The 18384-nt window shown below is 43.6% G+C and overlaps 1 protein-coding gene and 1 pseudogene across 1 annotated transcript; one reads left to right on the forward strand and one right to left on the reverse strand.

The window, feature by feature from the left end:
* LOC110261478 (histone H1.1) lies at positions 12051-12844 on the reverse strand. Its single transcript, XM_021098429.1, is given in 2 exon segments — positions 12051-12228; positions 12231-12844. Coding segments are annotated over 2 exon segments (654 nt in total). The 5' UTR covers positions 12772-12844; the 3' UTR covers positions 12051-12115.
* Positions 15211-16767, forward strand: LOC110261488 (annotated as a pseudogene).

The following is an 18384-nucleotide window of genomic DNA, read 5'->3' on the forward strand; positions in this document are numbered from 1 at the left end:
GCATCTTGCATGAGCTGCCTTATTGTATTGTTTTCCTATCTGCTGAAGGAGGGGTTAGAAGGCATGTATCCAAGGCTCTCTGAGTGTTTGATTACTGTTAAAATCTCAGGGAATACTCAGCGGTGAAAAAGAACAAAGTAATGCCATTTGCAGCAACATGGATGGAACTAGAGACTCTCATACCAAGTGAAGTAAGTCAGAAAGAGAAAGACAAATACCATATGATATCACTTACATCTGGAATCTAATATACAACACAAATGAATGTTTCCACAGGAAAAAAACTCATGGACTTGGAGAACAGACTTGTAGTTGCCAAGGGGGAGAGGGAGGGACTGAGATGGACTGGGAGTCTGGGGTTAATAGATGCCACTGTTGCATTTGGAGTGGGTAAGCAATGAGATCCTGCTGTGTAGCACAGGGAACTACATCTAGTCACTTGTGATGGAACACGATGGAGGATAGTGTGAGAATAATATATGTGTATGTATGTATGACTAGGTCACTGCCGTACAGTAGAAATTGGCAGAACACTGTAAATCAACTATAATGGAGAAAATAAAAATCGTATATAAAAATATAAATAAAATCTAAGGGAAGAGAAGAGTGCTAGAGTGCACAGTGAATGTTGCCTGATGTAACTGGCAAAGTTCTCCCGGAAACATCTGGTACCACTGGGACCTGTTTCTCCAGAAATCCTGAAACAGATAATCAGATAAAGCTTTATATCTCCATCCCATTCCTTTCTGGTCACTGTCCAAAGTGTCACCTGGTCATGATCCTCTCCACAGTCTGCTTGGTGTCCCCTTCTCTGAGACCCCCAGGTGCTGAGGGTCACCTGCGTATCATACACACATCCACAGTGCCTGTGGGTCCATGTGGTGTGGGAGGGAAACTCATCCTGCCCGAATCTTTTGCTGTGTGTCCCATTCAGGCCTCCTCTGGGGACTGGCTTTTCTGTTTTGTTTTGTTTGCCTTTTTATGGCCCTGCCTGTGGCATATGGAAGTTCCCAGGCTAGGGAGCTACAGCTGCTGGCCTACATCACAGCCACAGCCATGGCTGGATCCAAACAAAATCTGCAGCAACACCAGATCCTTAACCCAAGGAGGTCAGGGATCAAACCCACGTTCTCTTGGATACTAGTTGTGTTCGTAACCCACTGAGCCACAGTGGGAACTCAGGGAGTGATGCTTTTTGAGGTGGTCTCTCCTGGAATTCCTGCTGTGGTCAATCCCCTGCCCACTCCCCACAGACCTCCTCTCCTTCCTTGTTTCTGTTTCGCCACCATATCAGATATTGCTTTTACCCAGGACTATTGTCTTATTTATAGAGAAAGCCAAAGCCATGGGTAGGAACTCCATCAACACGCAATCAGATTTATTTATTGTTATGTCCTGCCAAAATATGGGAGACATGAGGGTGAAAATTTGGTCTCAACAACTGGGAAGATTTTGTTTTAGGAGACAGAGAACCAAAAGAAACTATTAAGTTTTCTGTTCAGCTGATTATGTGTGAGCTGTCAGGATTTCACACTAGCCATTGCCTTTGTGATTTATGCCATAATCCAAACAATGTGTTACAAAGCTTCAAATCATTTTAAACTGAAATATGTCATATTTGATAACAATAACAAAAATGCATTTTTGTTGTCCTTTTTAAATTTTTTTAAATTTTTTTATTTTTATTGCTGCACCCACAGCATATGGAAGTTCCCAGGCTAGGGACAAATGGGAACTGCATGCAGCTGCTGCCAGCAAAGACACTCATAACATAGGAGCCCCATATATTTTCTTTGGATAACTATAAAGAATAAGAGAAAAATGCATTTGCTTGGACTTTTTAATATTTAGCCTAACAAGTCTCGTTGTCACAGAAGCCTGCTGATTAGATAGATTTGGTTCTATCAAAGTAGAAATATGCATTTTGGGAAAAAAAGGAGGGAGGTTGTCTCAGCTATTTTGTTTTTTGCACTCATATATAATAAAAATTTAAACAAGCTTAAAGGAAGTATTTTATTTATACTCATAACTACTTTAAAGTTATGGACCAGTCTCCTAAATCCTGTATAACTTGTGGCTTTATAAATTAGAAAATTCCTTTTTTGTGTATTGTCTAATTTTTTTTTTTTTTTTTTGGTCTTTTTAGGGCCTTACCTGTGGCATATGGAAGTTCCCAGGATAGTGGTTGAATCAGAGCTGCAGCTGCTGGCCTACACCTCAGCCACAGCAACACTGGATCTTACCCACGTCTGCGACCTACACCACAGCTCACGGCAACTCCAGATCCTTAACTCACTGAGTGAGGCCAGGGATGGAACCCACGTCCTCATGGATACTAGTCGGGTTTGTTACTGCTGAACCATGGGGGGAACTCCAAATTAGGAAATTTAGTAATCTTATGAAAACTTCATAGGCCCATGACCTTGGAAGATATTTTAAGAAACCAATTCTGAAGGAGCCAGTACCCCATATCGGATATCTATTTAATTATAAAATTAATTAGGGCAGCCCAAATATTCTAGAATTCCTTCCAACAAAATAGATAACTGTAAATTACTCAAGTTTGAGGAATTATGCAGCATAGTAAGTGATTATTTTGAACATGTATTAATCTAGTGAAAATGTTTGGTTAAGTGAAAAATGGAAAAACAGAATGTTATGACAAATTAAGGAGATACACTCACAAATGCATGAAAATTAGAATTTGATGTAGAATAGTAAATCTAGTTCCTCACTTTTTTTTGAATTTTTAAAGGATTCTTTTGAATGGGTAACCTTTTTCTGAGTGCTGATGAGTAGGGACCATGATTAATATTAAAGGCCTCCAGCTTCTGCCTTCTGTCTGTGGTCAGCCTGCTATCAGCCAGAAGCCTCCCTCTGCTGGGCAACTCTAGGAACACACTGAAAAATCCTCCAAAATCCCTTCTCTTCTTGTTCTAGGTGAATGCTTCCCTTTGGGTTCCCTCACCTCGAAGCCCTGCATCCTGACTTTATTATTTATTTATTTGTCTTTTTAGGGCCTCACCCATGGCATATGGAGTTTCCCAGGCTAGGGGTCAAATTGGAGCAGTAGCCTCTAGCCTACACCACAGTCACAGCAATGTGGGATCTGAGCTGCGTCCGAGACCCACGCAGCTCACTGCTACTGGATCCTTAACCCACTGAGCGAGGCCAGGGACCAAACCTGTGTCCTCACGGATACTGGTCAGATTCCTTTCCACTGAGCCACGATGGGAACTCTGATCCTGACATTTTACTATCACCATTGTTTCACTTGAAGTCTAGAAGTATCAGTTTGTCTCTGGGAAGCCTTCCTTGAGCTGTAAATCTCAGTCTGGTTTTATTTTTTAAAAACCTTCTCTCTGTCCATCATGATAGTCTATGCTCCTGTGACACATTATACATGATCATCAATACAACTTTTTTCACAAAATTTTGACATTTCACTGGATGGAAGTATCATTCGTTTGTCTCTGGGATAGCATCTCCCTGACTGTAATCTCAGTTGGTAGGATTGATTTTTTCAATAAACACCATCTCATCTGTCAGCATTCATGAGTAGGTTCTAGGTGTGCTGGATGCATTGGGTAGGCCTGTGGCTCATTCCAGCTTCCAGACTGTTAATCCCTCAATTTCCTCCTTCACTTTGGAAGTTCCAGACAATTCTATTTTATGCTGTTGTAAAGGCCTGGATTGGAGTCAACATACACCAAGATACTGGTGTTCATTAGAGTAACCTTTGCATGTGTCTGGGTGACCTCCCGACATTTGTAGTTCAAAGTGATGGACATGGATTCTATTCTTCACTCTTGCTTACTTGTATCATCATCTATGAGACCTAATAAAAGTTTAGCGTGGGTATGGAAAAAATGGTCAAATGAGGAAAACATTTAGTGATGGCTGAAAGGTAAATTTGCTGTGATGTGGGAATATGCCAGGGGACATCAGCAGGAGGGGTAAAAACACTTATTTCTGCCCCCTCCCGTCTTCACTTTCTCTTCCTTACAACAAGCTCCCACTGCCCCTCCCTTCAACCACCCTGTTTCAGCATCTTCAGCTCCTTTGCCTCATGGTTTTTCTGAACCATGAATAAACTTGCTTTTTCTGCACCTATACCCACATGGTTGAGTATGGCTGGTGAACAACACCTAACCTTGAATATTTTGGCCGGTATAAATCCATGGCCCATGGACCTCCCCTGGGACTTCTATGCTGTTCCCCAGTCCAACTGAGTTGCTCAGATTCATTGCATCTCCGCATGCTCAACAAATACTTCTTTTGGGTTATGTGGGCATTGAGGCTTCAGCAGGGAACAAGCAGAGACTTTGCCTTCAAGAAACTTGCACTCTGTGTGGTAGTTGTTTCAGACATTGGCCTCTCAAAGCTTTGAGCCTCTCACAGTCCCCACCCGCACCCATTATTGGCTGCTCACACCCACCTTCATGGAGACAATAGAAGCAATCGTAGCAGGATGCAGACTTTCCATACTGAATCCCATTTACCCTTTTATTCTTTGATTCCTATAAAATGGGAGAGAGCCAAGGTAGGAGTCCAACAGGAAAAAGTTAAACCAAAATATTGAACCGAAAGAAGAAGTTGAAGGGACTGTTTATGAAGGTGTGGACAGGGCTAAAGGAAGCAATACCTGTTAGGTATTCATAAAATCAATTTAATGGGCTACTACCAACTTTTTTCTTTATAATAGATTAGAACATAGAAAATAGCACATAAAAATAGCATTGTCTCATGAGGTATTTAACTTTGTGTGTGCTTTGCTGTGATAAATACTTCTTACTCTGAGTTGAGTTAAAAAAAATAAAAACAGCAGGTTAAGAACCTGATTAGTATCCATAAGGATGCGGGTTCAATCCCTTGCCTCACTCAGTGGGTTAAGGATCCAGTGTTGCCCCAAGCTGCGTTGTAGATCAGAGATGCGGCTCAGATCTGGTGTTGCTATGCCTGTGGTGTAGGCCTTCAGCTGAAACTCCAAGTAGGCCCCTAGCCTGGGAACTTCCATATGCTGCCCTGCAGCCCTAAAAAGAAAAAAGAAAAAAAAAAAAAAAAAAAAAAAGAAAAGTAGGAGTTCCTCTTATGGTTCAGTGGGTTAAAAACCTGACATAGTGTCCATGAGGATGCAGGTTCAATCCCTGACCTCACTCAGTGGGTTAAGGATCCGGCATTGCCATGAGCTGCAGCGGAAATTGAAATGTGGCTGTGCAGTTCCAATTTGACCCCTAGCCCAGAAACTTTCATATGCCACAATTCTGGCCATAAAAAGAAAATAAATAAATAAAAAGAAAAACAGCTTGGAAGCCCCTGGCAGTCAGACCATTTGATGAAATGGGAAAGCCTGTGGGTAGAGCAGTTTGGAGGAGGATCAAGCATTTGGTATTGGACATGCCAGGTTTAGGATGCCGATGTCAAGTTGTCATTTGAACATCGCTATGAGCCAGAGGGAAAGTCCCAGACCAGAGATACACATCTGGGAGTCATCACGTGGTATTTAAAGCTGTGGAACTGGATGAGCTGAGCACTGCAGTGAGTTGGTAAGAGAAGATCAGGAGTTCCCATCGTGGCTCAGTGGTTAACGAATCCGACTAGGAACTATGAGGTTGTGGGTTTGACCCCTGGCCTTGCTCAGTGGGTTAAGGATCCGGTGTTGCCATGAGCTGTGGTATATGGTGTAGGTTGAAGACGAGGCCTGGATCCCGCATTGCTGTGGCTCTGGCAGAGGCCAGCGGCTATAGCTCTGATTAGACCCCTAGCCTGGGAACCTCCATATGCCTCGGGAGCAGCCCTAGAAAAGGCAAAAAGACAAAAAAAAAAAAAAAAAAAAAAAAAAAAAGAAATCAAGGACCAAGCGCTGAAGTAAATTACTCCAAAGTTTAGAGGTCACGGAGCAGAGAAGGTATCTAAGGAGCAAAGGAGTCTGAGGAGGAACAAATGTGAAGGGAGATAAAACAGCTCAAGTGAAATCTTGGAAACCAGGTGAGGAAACTGGTTCAAGGAAGAAGCAGTGATCAGTTGTGTCAAATCCTGCAGAAAGAATGAGGAAGATGAGGCCTGTGAACCGATTCTGTATTTTGCAATGTGGAGACCATTGATAGCCTTGTCTGGAGAAATCCCTGTAACATAGAGTAGGAAGGGCCAAGAAGAAATGTGGAGATTCGAGAGGCACAGAGGCAGGGGAGACAAGGGAAGAATCAGTTGTAGCACCTCAAAAACAGAACAATTAGGAGAGCAAAGAAGAAACCTAGGGACACCTTCAACAAAGCTCGGTGACAAGTTTCCCTCTGAATTCCAGAATTTGAGTAAATGAGGACCAAACCACCAACAGCAGCAAGACACAAGTGGGAACAGCTGTCGTTGGAGTGGGAAGGAGGCAGAGGCAACTTCCTGTTTTGTTTTGTTTTTTTTTTAAACTACAAGAATGGTTGAGCAAGCTGCATTTTAAGGGAGGAGATACATTTAAATATAAAGATTTAAAAATATTTGCAAAAGGAAATAATAGAGTAATTAAAAAAACTAATTAAAACGGCTATTTCTAAAGTACGGTTCTCAGCCTCAGCACTATTGACATGTGGAGCTTTGTCGTAGCGAATGTCCTGTGCATTATAGGATGTTTAGCAACATCCTTGGCCTTTACCTACTAGATGCCAGTGGCAACCCCCCATCCCACCCCAACTGTGATAACCAAAAATGTCTCTAGACATTGCCAAATGTTTCCTGGTTGAGAACCACTGCCATAGAAGAAAGCAGAGCCTAACAAGGTAAGTGCCGGAAGCCCAGATTCCAGGAAGCCATATTTACCTCTACAATGTAGACACTCTAATATGTTCTAAGAGGCCATGAAAAACACTGCTCTAATCCAATGTTTGCTTTTAAATAAGCAAATGGGAAGACAAAGCAGTAGAATAATGATTCAGATTTATCAATGATAAATGGTCAGGGCCAGGTCTCCTCTAACCTTTCCCTTTTCTTTATATTCCTGTCCACCTCAGTCACCTCCTTGGTGACCTCGTCAAGTCTCATGACTTTAAATAATGCCATCCACATACCAATGACTCCCAAATGCATGGCTCCATCTCAATTCCATTCTCTGTAAAACTACTCTTGTCAGTGCTGCCAGTGACCTCCATACTGATCACCAAAGGAACTACTCTCAGGTTTTTCGTTTCCTTTTTTTAGGGCCACACTCATGGCATATGGAAGTTTCCAGGCTAGGGGCGCAATTGGAACTACAGCTGCCGGCCTATGCTACAGCCACAGCAACACGGGATCAGAGCTGTGTCTGCAACCTACACCACAGCTCACAGCAACACTGGATCCTTAACCCACTGAGTGTCATGGATCCTAGTCGGGTTGGTTAACTGCTGAGCCATGAAGGGAACTCTGTCTCTCAGGCTTCTAATCACTTCAGTCTATCAGCAACATTTGAACCCTGTCAACTACTCCCTCGTCCACTTGATAATCTCTTGGACTCTGGAAATTTCGCAACAGAATTTCTGATTCACCCTCCCCCAATTCCATCACAGCACACCTGCTTCTCTTACAGATGGCCATCTTAGGGAAACTCATCTCATTCTTCTATTTCATTCTTTCAGCCACATTAAGTTTGAAGCTTAACATCTAACAAAGCACTGAACAAATTAAAAGAGAAAAAACATATGATTATATCAATACATGAAGAAAGTTTAGCAGCCTTTTAATTTTTGTAAGTAAAATAGGAATTGAAGGTAACAATTTAAATATAATGGAGATACCAAAAGTTAATAACATATCATGATAAAGGATAACACTTAATACCATGTTAATTAAAACTTAGAACTAAAAAGGGATGCTTGCTAAAAGTAGTTAACGTTGAGAGTTCCCTTGTGGCACAGCAACTTAAGGATCTGGTGTTGTCACTGCAGCAGCTCAGGTCGCTACTATGGCACAGTTTCAACACCTGGCCTGGGAATTTCCACATGCCACAGGAGCAGCCAAAAACACAAGCAAAACAAACAAACAAAAACCCTTTACTTTGGAAATTCTTAGCAAATGCAGTACAAAAAGAAAATGAAATGCTTGGTATTCACATTAAGGGGAAAAAAATGATAACATTATTTTGCTGATGAGGAAAAGCTCAAATGGCTCTTATTTTAAGGAGTAATGTGTGTAAAATTAATTAAAGACTGGTAAATTTGCTGGATACAACATAACAATACATTTTAGATTTTCCTAGCAGTAAGACTTTTAAAAAGGGTATGAGGAGTTCACGCTGTGGCACAAGATCAGTGGCATCTCTGGAGCACTGGGACTCCCTAGCTTGGCACAGTGGGTTGAGGAGCTGGCATTGCTGCAGGTAGGTCTCAAATGCTGCTCAGCTCAGAGTTGATCCCTGGCCCAGGAACTCCATGTGCCAAGGGACAGCCAAAAAAGAAAAAAGAAAAAAAAAGGAAATAAGAAAAGTATTCTGTTCATGATAGAAACAAGGACATAAATTAATTAGGAGTAGAATTAAGAAAGGTACATGTCTCATATGGAGAGAACTGTAGAAAAGAATAATACAGAAATAGATCCCATTATATAAGAATTTAATAAATAACAAAGATGATATATTTCAGGTCAGTGGGAGCAATGAATGGAATATTTAACAAACAGTATTAAAGCAACTGGCCATCCACGTGGAAGGATGTAAACCCAGGTTCCATCATAAACTACGTAAAATACATTTTAGATGGATTAGAGACCAAGCATTTTTCAAGAAGCACAAATTTTTAGAAGAAAATCTAGAAGGTGAATAAAAAGAGGAATGTGTTTCAGTTTCTTAACCAAGAGTGGAAATCTAGAAGCTGTAAAAGATGCACATGTGATTAAAGCGTTTACTATTGTGGGAGTTCCTGCCATGGCTCAGTGGATTACAAACCCGAACAGTATCCATGAGGGTGCAGGTTCCATCCCTGGCCCCACTCAGTGAGTTAAGGATTTGGTATTGCCGTGAGCTGTGGTGTAGGTTGCAGATTGGCTCAGATCCAGTGTTGCTGTGGTCGTGGTGTAGGCCGGCAGCTGCAACACCAATTTGACCCCTAGCCTGGGAACGTCCATATGCCAGAGTTCAGCCCCCACCTCCAAAAAAAAGCTTAACCCCAAAACAAAACAATGCTTAATATTGTGAACTTGAGATTGGCACTTACCATCTGCTTCTACATGGATTGAACCATGAACTGCTGCAGGTGCCAACCCTCAACACCCTCTGAAAGGAGCTCAGGAGTGAGCACTCGGCTCTGGGAAAACTGGCAGAACAGGTCTTCAGAGAGTTAGATATTTTCAGATTTTATGAGCCCCATTCTTGCATCTCCTCATATCTAGAAAAGTACTAAAATCCTTCATGGTGACATCTGCTCCTTGTAACTAGCAGTTACCTTCGGGAGACTAGCAGCGACCTCCTGTAAAAATGTGTGCTTTGGTTACGTGTACCTCCTTCTTTCACCAAAATCATATGTATATTGACTGGTCTTCCCTACTCTGTGGAGCAGCATTTCAGAGCTTGTCTGAAATGCTGCCCCCAGGCTATAGTCCTCATTTTGCTCCAAATAAAACTGAACTCTCAACTTTTAGGTTGTGCGTTTTTTTGTTTTTTTTTTTTTAAGTTGACAGTATTCTAAATTACATAATAAATTTTATATAAACATATATGTAAAAGAAACATATAAATGGAACGTAGAGAAAAAAAGCCAAGAGTAGAAAACTATCTGAAACAGAGGTGATAACATAAGCTTTATTTCCTTCTATAGAAAAAACACAATTGGGCAAAGGAAAAAAAAAAAACTGCCCAGTGAAAAAATTAATAGAGATATAAGTGGAAATTTCTCTGAAAAGCTTATTCACATGGCCAATAAACCTAAAGAAATGATGCACTGGCGGCCACGGTAATGCAGATCACAAGTATAACAAAGTTAAATGATTTTAACACCCTTGACTCTGGCAGAAATTAATGAGATCACACCTCAGTGGCTGGAATGAAGAGCTATTCAGGATATGTCAGCACCAACTGAAATTTAAAATACACTCTAATCTAGCAATTTCAGCTTTAGAATTCGATTGTTTATTGCACCGTGGTCACCAGTGGTAGAGACTCAATTCTTATCGATAGGAAACGGATGAATAAATTTCTCTACTTCACATGAAGAACATTAAGAAAAGATGATTTGACTTGAAAGGATTTCCATAATTTTTTTTTTTTTTTTTTTTAAGGGCACACCTGCAGCATACGGAAGTTCCCAGGCTAGGGGTGGAATCTGAGCTGCGATTGCTGGCTTATGCCACAAACACAACAACTCGGGATCCAAGCTGAATCTGTGACCTATGCCTCAGCTTGGGGCAACGCAGGATCCTTAACCCACTGAGCAAGGCCAGGGATTGAACTGAGGTTTGCTACTGCTGAGCCACAATGGGAAGTCCCGGAAGGTTTTGTTAAGAGAAAAGCAACATGAAGAGAAGTGCATATATCACCATTTTGTAAATAATATAAAACTCTAACAGAAAAAGAAAATAATCACACGTGTATATGGATAAGTGTATGTAAAAGACTGAATTCAAAGGAAAACAGGAGGAATTCCCTTGTGGTTCATCAGGTTAAGAACCCGATTAGTATCCATGAGGACAAGGGTTCAATCCCTATCCTAGCTCAGTGAGTTAAGTAGCACACTTTGCAATAAGTTGTGGCGTAGGCCAGTAGCTGCAGTTCTGATTGCACCCCTAGCCTGGGGACAGCCATATGCTGCAGATGATGTGGCCCTAAAAAAAAAAAAAAAAAGGAAAAAAAAATTTATTGAATGAATTGAGCAATTCAATCATTTTTGTACCTACCGTGTACCAGGCTCAGGGATAGCCAGCAAGAATTCTGCGGTCCTACAAAGAAAAAAAAAAGGCAAAACATTCCAGTTTGGGGAAAGGGAGTAGGGATATAAAATGCCAATATGGCAGACATTAAGGGGATGCAAGGAGCCATGCAAAACAGTGGGGACAATAATTAAACTGATTATTAAAAATTTCATATGTGCATATGGGTTTTACAACTAATTGAGCTTAAGTAAAAGTGAGTAAACCTGGCTCAATATATGGTACTGGTTTTCTTGGATGTGGGAAAAAAAGATGTTATTAAACTGAATCTCAGAATTAAAGTTTCAAAAGCTCGAAAGTGTCCCCCAAGTATTTAACGTGGCGTGGCACGCCTGGGTTGAAAACCCTGCAGGTGAAGAAATAAGATCTAGTTAGGCAGGGAGTGGGAGTTTCAAATATCACCCAATCAGGGCAGCTGTTTCCATAATCAGAGAAGCCAGGTAAGAGCTTTGGGGCTTTAGCTCTAAAATTCCAGTGCAGCCAATATCCTTTGTCCTGACGCATGGCAGGAAACTAGCTGACAACCTGCAAATCGACCCAAGGTTAAGTCGCGGAGCCAGAACGACTTGCAAGGTCAGAGCTCCGCCTGATGGTGCGGTAGCTGTGCGAGGCCTACCTGCTGAGCTCGAGACACCAATCTGAGCGCCTGGCAGGCCAGAGGGTCTCCATCATCCCTAAGGTCAGACAGCTCCCCAGCCACACCCTGTAGTGTTAAGCCTTAAGTTTCACTGGTTACAATTTTTCACAGGGCCACCCCATTTTGTAAAATGCCGATTTAGCAATATCACCCTAGAATGTAATGCCCCCAGAAATCTCAAGAGAACACTCAGGAATTGTAGGGACAAACCAGCATATAGTATAAGGACCCAGCCCGAGCCACAGGTTCAAACACAGCTACAGGTAATTACCACGGAAAACCGATATGAGGAGACCTGGACAGGCCCCCAACATTCCCCCAGGTATTTATGTAAAGATGCCCAAGATTCAGGCAAAAGAGCTCCTGAGCCTCTGCTGGGAGACCAGAAAACGCTAGTTTCTTCAGTAGTTAACTTAGGACCCCACAGCAAAGTTTACCCTGAGCCTCTACATTGTGGGACAAACACAGCCTTAGAAACGCTGCATTTGCAAAGACTGCAGTTTGTAAGGTTTCTCTGTACTAAAGCTCTTTCTTTGAAATAAGTTGGTGGCTCTTAAAAGAGCCGTTGGGTTACTGAAGATTCCAACCGGAACTTTACTTCTTCTTGGGTGCTGCCTTCTTGGGCTTCGTGGCAGTCTTTGGCTTGGTCACCTTTGCCTTGGCAGCTTTGGGTTTCACAGCCTTGGCTTTGGCAGGGCTCTTAGCCACTTTTTAGGCTTCACAGCCTTGGGCTTCTTGGGACTCTTGGAAGGCTTCTTCGCTACCGCTGGCTTTTTAGCCTTTTTCGGAGTCTTGACAGCCTTCTTAGCAGCAGCCGCCCCGGTGGCCTTCTTGGGCTTCTTAGAAGCACTAGTTGCCTTAGCTTTCGCTGCCACTTTTGTGGCGCTGGGCTTGGCTTCCACAGAGGCCACTTTCTTGTTGAGTTTGAAAGAACCGGAGGCGCCGGTACCCTTGGTCTGCACTAGGGTGCCTTTGCTCACCAGGCTCTTGAGACCCAGCTTGATGCGGCTGTTGTTCTTCTCCACATCGTAGCCGGCAGCCGCCAGTGCCTTCTTGAGCGCAGCCAGGGACACGCCGCTGCGCTCCTTAGAGGAGGAAACGGCCTGCACGATCAGCTCCGAAACTGAAGGACCCGCAGGCTTTTTCTTCGCAGCTGCTACAGCTTTCGCAGGCTTCTTCGTCTTTTTGCCAGCCGAAGGCTTCTCCGGAGGAGTGGAAGCAGCCGGGGCGGGCGGCGCGGTCTCGGACATGGTGAGAGCAGAACAAGAATAGGAAAACAGCTAGGACCTGACAAAGCAGTAAGACAGCACGAGCCCGGACGCGCGGTATTTATAGGGCGGGGCCGCGCTGTGATTGGTGCGCGCCGGCGCCCGCCCCCGGCACCCTAGCGCCCCCTGCGTTCCCCCCAGGGTCTCAGAAGGCAGTCGCCGGCACCTGAACCCTATGGTCCCGCTTCCCTGGCGCTGGCACTGAGGCGCCCAACAACAAACCCTCCACCCTTCTCGCCGGTTGCCTCGTGGAGACAAATACTAGGCAAGGGAGAGTACGGCTTTGCTGCCCATTACCATCAGAGGGTGCTGTTTCCCTTTTAAAAAATGCAGGGTTTATTTGCAGGTCGGGGCGCTGTAAGGCAATCACGTAAGAATCAAAGAGTTTCACCTGAGCCTTCACCTCTAGGAAGCAAGGTCAGGGACATTCGTTCCTAACTGCAATAAATGCAAAAGGTTGGGAGGGAGAGGAAATCGAGGGGTTGGAGGCCTGATCTGCAGGTTCGAGACAAGTTCTCATTGATGCCACTGCCTTTCCTGGCAGCTCTGAACAGTGATGTGTGGTAAAGACCGGAGGCACTGGCGCTCTTGGTCCGCACCAGGATGCATTATGTATTTGGGGCAAAAGAATTTGAAAAACAGAGGAACTGGCTAACACCGCAATTAGCATTAAAGTTGCGCCTATGGAAAACATAGCATGCAAACAGTTTCTGTTAATTGCAGTTTGTTCCTGCAGCCCAATGGGCTTAGCGAACTTTCAATGCCTTTTCATACTCACAACATAGCCCAACCTCAAAACCTAACGCATGATGGGCGCAAGCAAGCTGTGGGTGAACTAAACTGTTCTCAGACATTGCTCGTGGGGAGGTGTTGGGGGAGGGGAGATGGGGATAAATTGCCTTAGTTTGAAAGCAAGAGGGTCGGGCCCAAGGTATAATGTTAAGGCCATCTCCCTTTAATTTGTTTGTGGCTGTAAAATTGTTAATGATGCTAAAATGATTTCATATTACTAATCAAACTACTGAGAGAATAAAATGCCTCTCTCACAATTCGGCCCTGGGCAGTCGCCTAGGACCAGGGCAAATGAAGTAGTGACGTGTAATTCCCGCGCGCGTGCGCGCGCGCGCGACTGCGGTTTTCAAACAAGTCCGCACTAGCCTGAGTAACTTGAGCCTCCCTGGTTTTCCTCAACATAAGAGCTCTACGTTAATGCTTCCATAAGCCTTTGATGTGTTTTCTCTAATAGTTTTTTCATTCTCTTGAGAGTCTTGTTTACAAAATGTATCGTGCAATTTCTAAGAATTTGGAAGAGAACAATTGGAGCTATGATTCTTAGTTTAAAGGACAGTTATAACAGACATACAATCTTTCTCCAAGAGGAAGGTTACATAAGTAAATACTTCTGGAAAAGAACAAGCATTTCTTAGAGGAATGTGGCATTTAATCAAACATAGCTTTTAAAAAGGAAATACTGTATTCACGAATTTCTTTAAATGATTTGTACCTACTGTATCTATTGGGTTTAACAGGCATCAAAAGAAATGGAAAGGCTTCATGCAAATGAAGGATGCTAGTTCTGCTTCCTTAATGGCTAGTCGGTATAATGGGCTCAACCAATCAAAATATAGACTCTGGGCTACCGGTTCTTAACTTTAAAGAGGTGATGTTCGGCGTTATTAACGTTGAAATTAAGTGATTGTAAGGTCTTTGGCAATTATAAGTTCGCTTCTTTATGGTCCGGAATTCATTTATTGAGCAAGTCCATCGCTGCCCCCCATAGAGCAACTTCCCTGAGCCATTGTGGCTGGCGAAATGTATGTATGCCAAGCTTTAGATATCATGTTTCGGAAAGCTCCAGGTGTAAAAGTCTGAGCATAAATATTTAGGAAGGTGATTTACTGAAGGAAATATTTCTGAAGCTGCTAGTGTGGTTTTACTAGAGATTATGTCTTGATGGTTTAAAAGAAGTTCTTTATTCAGTTTAAACATTACAAAGGAGCCCTTGTAAAATGGTTTTGCGAATTTCTAACCTGATATCTGGTTATCAAGCCGGTGATTTAGAGTACATTTTTGGGATTTTTCCCTCAATTTTGGAGGATTATTCCCTCAGCCCCCACTCCCCCCCACCCAGTAAATAAGCAAATAGTACTACAGCATCAATGAAATTAATGTTTAGTTTTTCAAAAATGTAACTTTCAAAGTATTGCTTTGACACGAAATCAATCAGTGGAAGAAGAACAAAAGTAAATGTGAGAAGCGTCTAGGATAGAACGTAGTAGCCAATGAAACTGCATGGTTGTTGGAAAGTTTAAAAGAAGACCAATCAGAGCCTGAGACGTAAACATTTTCTCGTCCAATCAGTATACTCTAGGTACTATATATACTAGCTATGTGTCTAGCCAACTTATTTGTGCAAGTACTTAGTACGCTTTTTTAGGTGTAGGTATGGCCCGTACTAAGCAAACCGCTCGTAAATCTACCGGCGGCAAGGCGCCGCGTAAGCAGCTGGCTACAAGGCTGCCGCAAGAGCGCACCGGCCACCGGTGGCGTGAAAAAACCCCATCGCTATAGGCCGGGCACCGTGGCCCTGCGTGAGATTCGCCGCTACCAAAAGTCCACGGAGCTGCTGATCCGTAAGCTGCCGTTCCAGCGGCTGGTGCGCGAGATCGCGCAGGACTTCAAGACGGACCTGCGCTTTCAGAGCTCTGCAGTGATGGCGCTGCAGGAGGCCTGCGAAGCCTACCTGGTGGGGCTTTTCGAGGACACCAACCTGTGTGCCATCCACGCCAAGCGCGTCACCATCATGCCCAAGGACATCCAGCTAGCTCGCCGCATTCGCGGAGAACGGGCATAATTGCCGATTTCCTTTGAAAGTTAAGCCAAAGGCTCTTTTCAGAGCCACCCATATTTTCAAATGAAGTAGCTGTAAACTAATTTTCAACTCGAATTGGCTTAATATAGCTTGCCATCTGCTGGAAAAGGAAAGCAAACAACAGCTTTCACAGGTGTGCCCTCTGTAAAAGTCCCCTGCGTATGCGAACAGACTGACCCCTTTGATAAGTAGTACTGCTCATGCTCTAGTAAAAAGATTAGAGGCATTGGAAAGAATAGGCACTGCAGAGAACTGAAAAAAATAAGGCCTTGTAAGCATCAGTTGCAAAACAAAGCGTTATCAAAAATGGGTAAAAAGTAAAACATGTCAGAAAAAGCTAGTTAACTGTGAATTTAAATTTATAATTTCTTTGATCTCGATATTTATAAGACTAACAAATTTTATTGTGAAATTTTTACCTTCGATTTTTTTTCTACTTAGAATTTTTGGACTCACGTTCCCTTTAAGCCTAGCTCCGGTACTGCATTAGAACAAAGCCCAGCTAAAGAAGCAGACTATTGGTCAAACTGGCTCTGCCTGACTGCCCTACCCGCCCTGCCGTCCCCGCCCTTCCGCCGGTTTGGAGGAGGGGTTAAGGGAGGGGATTATTGGCGTCACATTTCCCGCCTGCGCGCTTCCCATTCTCTCGGTGGGGGGGGGGGGGAGGGGAGTATGTATATAAGGGTGGCCTCTGAGGCTCTTTGTCGTTTGCTGCTGGTTCGCTTCTCTTGTGAGCATGTCTGGACGCGGCAAGGGCGGCAAGGGCCTGGGAAAAGGCGGCGCCAAGCGCCACCGCAAGGTGCTGCGAGACAACATCCAGGGCATCACCAAGCCCGCCATCCGGCGCCTGGCTCGGCGCGGCGGCGTCAAGCGCATCTCCGGCCTCATCTACGAGGAGACCCGCGGGGTGCTGAAGGTGTTCCTGGAGAACGTGATCCGGGACGCCGTCACCTACACCGAGCACGCCAAGCGCAAGACCGTCACGGCCATGGACGTGGTCTACGCGCTCAAGCGCCAGGGACGCACCCTCTACGGCTTTGGTGGTTAAGTACTGATTCCCCATCAAAACTTTTTCTAAACCAAAGGCCCTTTTCAGGGCCACCCAAACATTCAACAAAAGGCTGTAACTATGCTGTAGTAAAAATGAACGATGAGAAGTTCCTCATCAGGAAAGATTGCGGAGCTAACAGCAAAAGTAAGTCCGAGATCTTTACATTCCTACACCAAGGTAACTCCCAGTCTTTCTCTCATTCACTGTATACTGGTGTGTTTGGGGGTTGAGAGTCTCAACTCATTAAAAGTGGAATACAACCTTGAAAGCTAGAAACTTTAATTGGTTTCCAGGCACAAAGAGCACTGCCCAATCGGCAAGCCCCATTCATGGGTGTTAGCCAATCAGAACTGATGATCTCATGTGATTTTCCTGGTGCGACCAATATTGGGGGCGTGCGAAAGCGGGAGAGAAACTCCAAAGCCCTGTTCAGTGAATTTTTGTTTTTAATCTGTGTTTTTACGTATTATGAAACAGACTCAGACATCTGAACGGTTCTCAGTCGCGTCCTGAGAACAGTGCTGAAATTACCGCCACCAACGGTGGTTTGTCTTGATTAAAAAAGTAATCTGAAATGGTGGGTAAAAGAAACAAGATTCAGCTCCAGAAAATCCAGGGCATTGAATTCAAGCGAAATTAAAATTAATTTATGAAGAAAACGAGCTTCCATCTTGGTGTCAACACAGCCCTCAACAGTTAGTGGTACTTTTTTACCTTCCTTCACAGAGGAATAGATATTTGATAGAATTTTGCAGTATCTAAAATCAGATTGTAGTGATGGTTGTACAAGTTAATATACTAAAGTTCACTGAGTTGGACACTTAAAGTGGGTGAATTTTATGAGATGTACATATATATACACACACATACACACCGTCAGGCAGGGTGGCAGAAAAGGAAATTTTTAGAGTAGGCACTGCTGGTCTGTGAGGAGGTTCTCTTGCTAAACCTGGAAATATGGTCTAGTCAATTGCAGCCACAAAAGGTTATGAAGCAAGAATGGCCCTAATCCAAGCATGTTCCAGAAGTATGCCAGACTTTAGAACTCAGCTGGAAAAGTGACCTGAATTAACTTGAAGTTGGCTAATAGGGAAAAGTTTATTCCCCTCTAAAAAGATATTCACAAATGCCTCTAACATTGTGGGGTTTGGGGTTTTTTTGTAAATTTTTATCATTCAAAAAAAAAATTTTTTTTTTTTTGGCCACACCTGAGACATGCAGAAGTTGTCAGTCCAGGGATTGATACTGTGCCATAGCTGTAACCAGAACCACAGCAGTGACAACCCTGGATCCTTAACCCACTGAGCTACAACTGAACTGTCTAGTTTTTTGGTTTATTTATTTATTTATTTATTTATTTGTCTTTTTGCCATTTCTAGGGCCGCTCCCGCGGCATATGGAGGTTCCCAGGCTAGAGGTCCAATCGGAGCTGTAGCCTCCGGCCTATGCCAGAGCCACAGCAACGCGGGATCCGAGCCGCATCTGCGATCTACACCACAGCTCAAGGCAACGCCGGATCGTTAACCCACTGAGCAAGGGCAGGGATCGAACCCGCAATCTCATGGTTCCTAGTCGGATTCGTTAACCACTGCACCACGACGGGAACTCCTATTTTTGTTTTTTTTTTTAATAATTTTTATGGATGGAGGGCTGATTTCAGGCTCAGTATGTT

Source organism: Sus scrofa, chromosome 7 (assembly GCF_000003025.6).
Source record: "Sus scrofa isolate TJ Tabasco breed Duroc chromosome 7, Sscrofa11.1, whole genome shotgun sequence".
Taxonomy (NCBI): Eukaryota; Metazoa; Chordata; class Mammalia; order Artiodactyla; family Suidae; genus Sus; species Sus scrofa.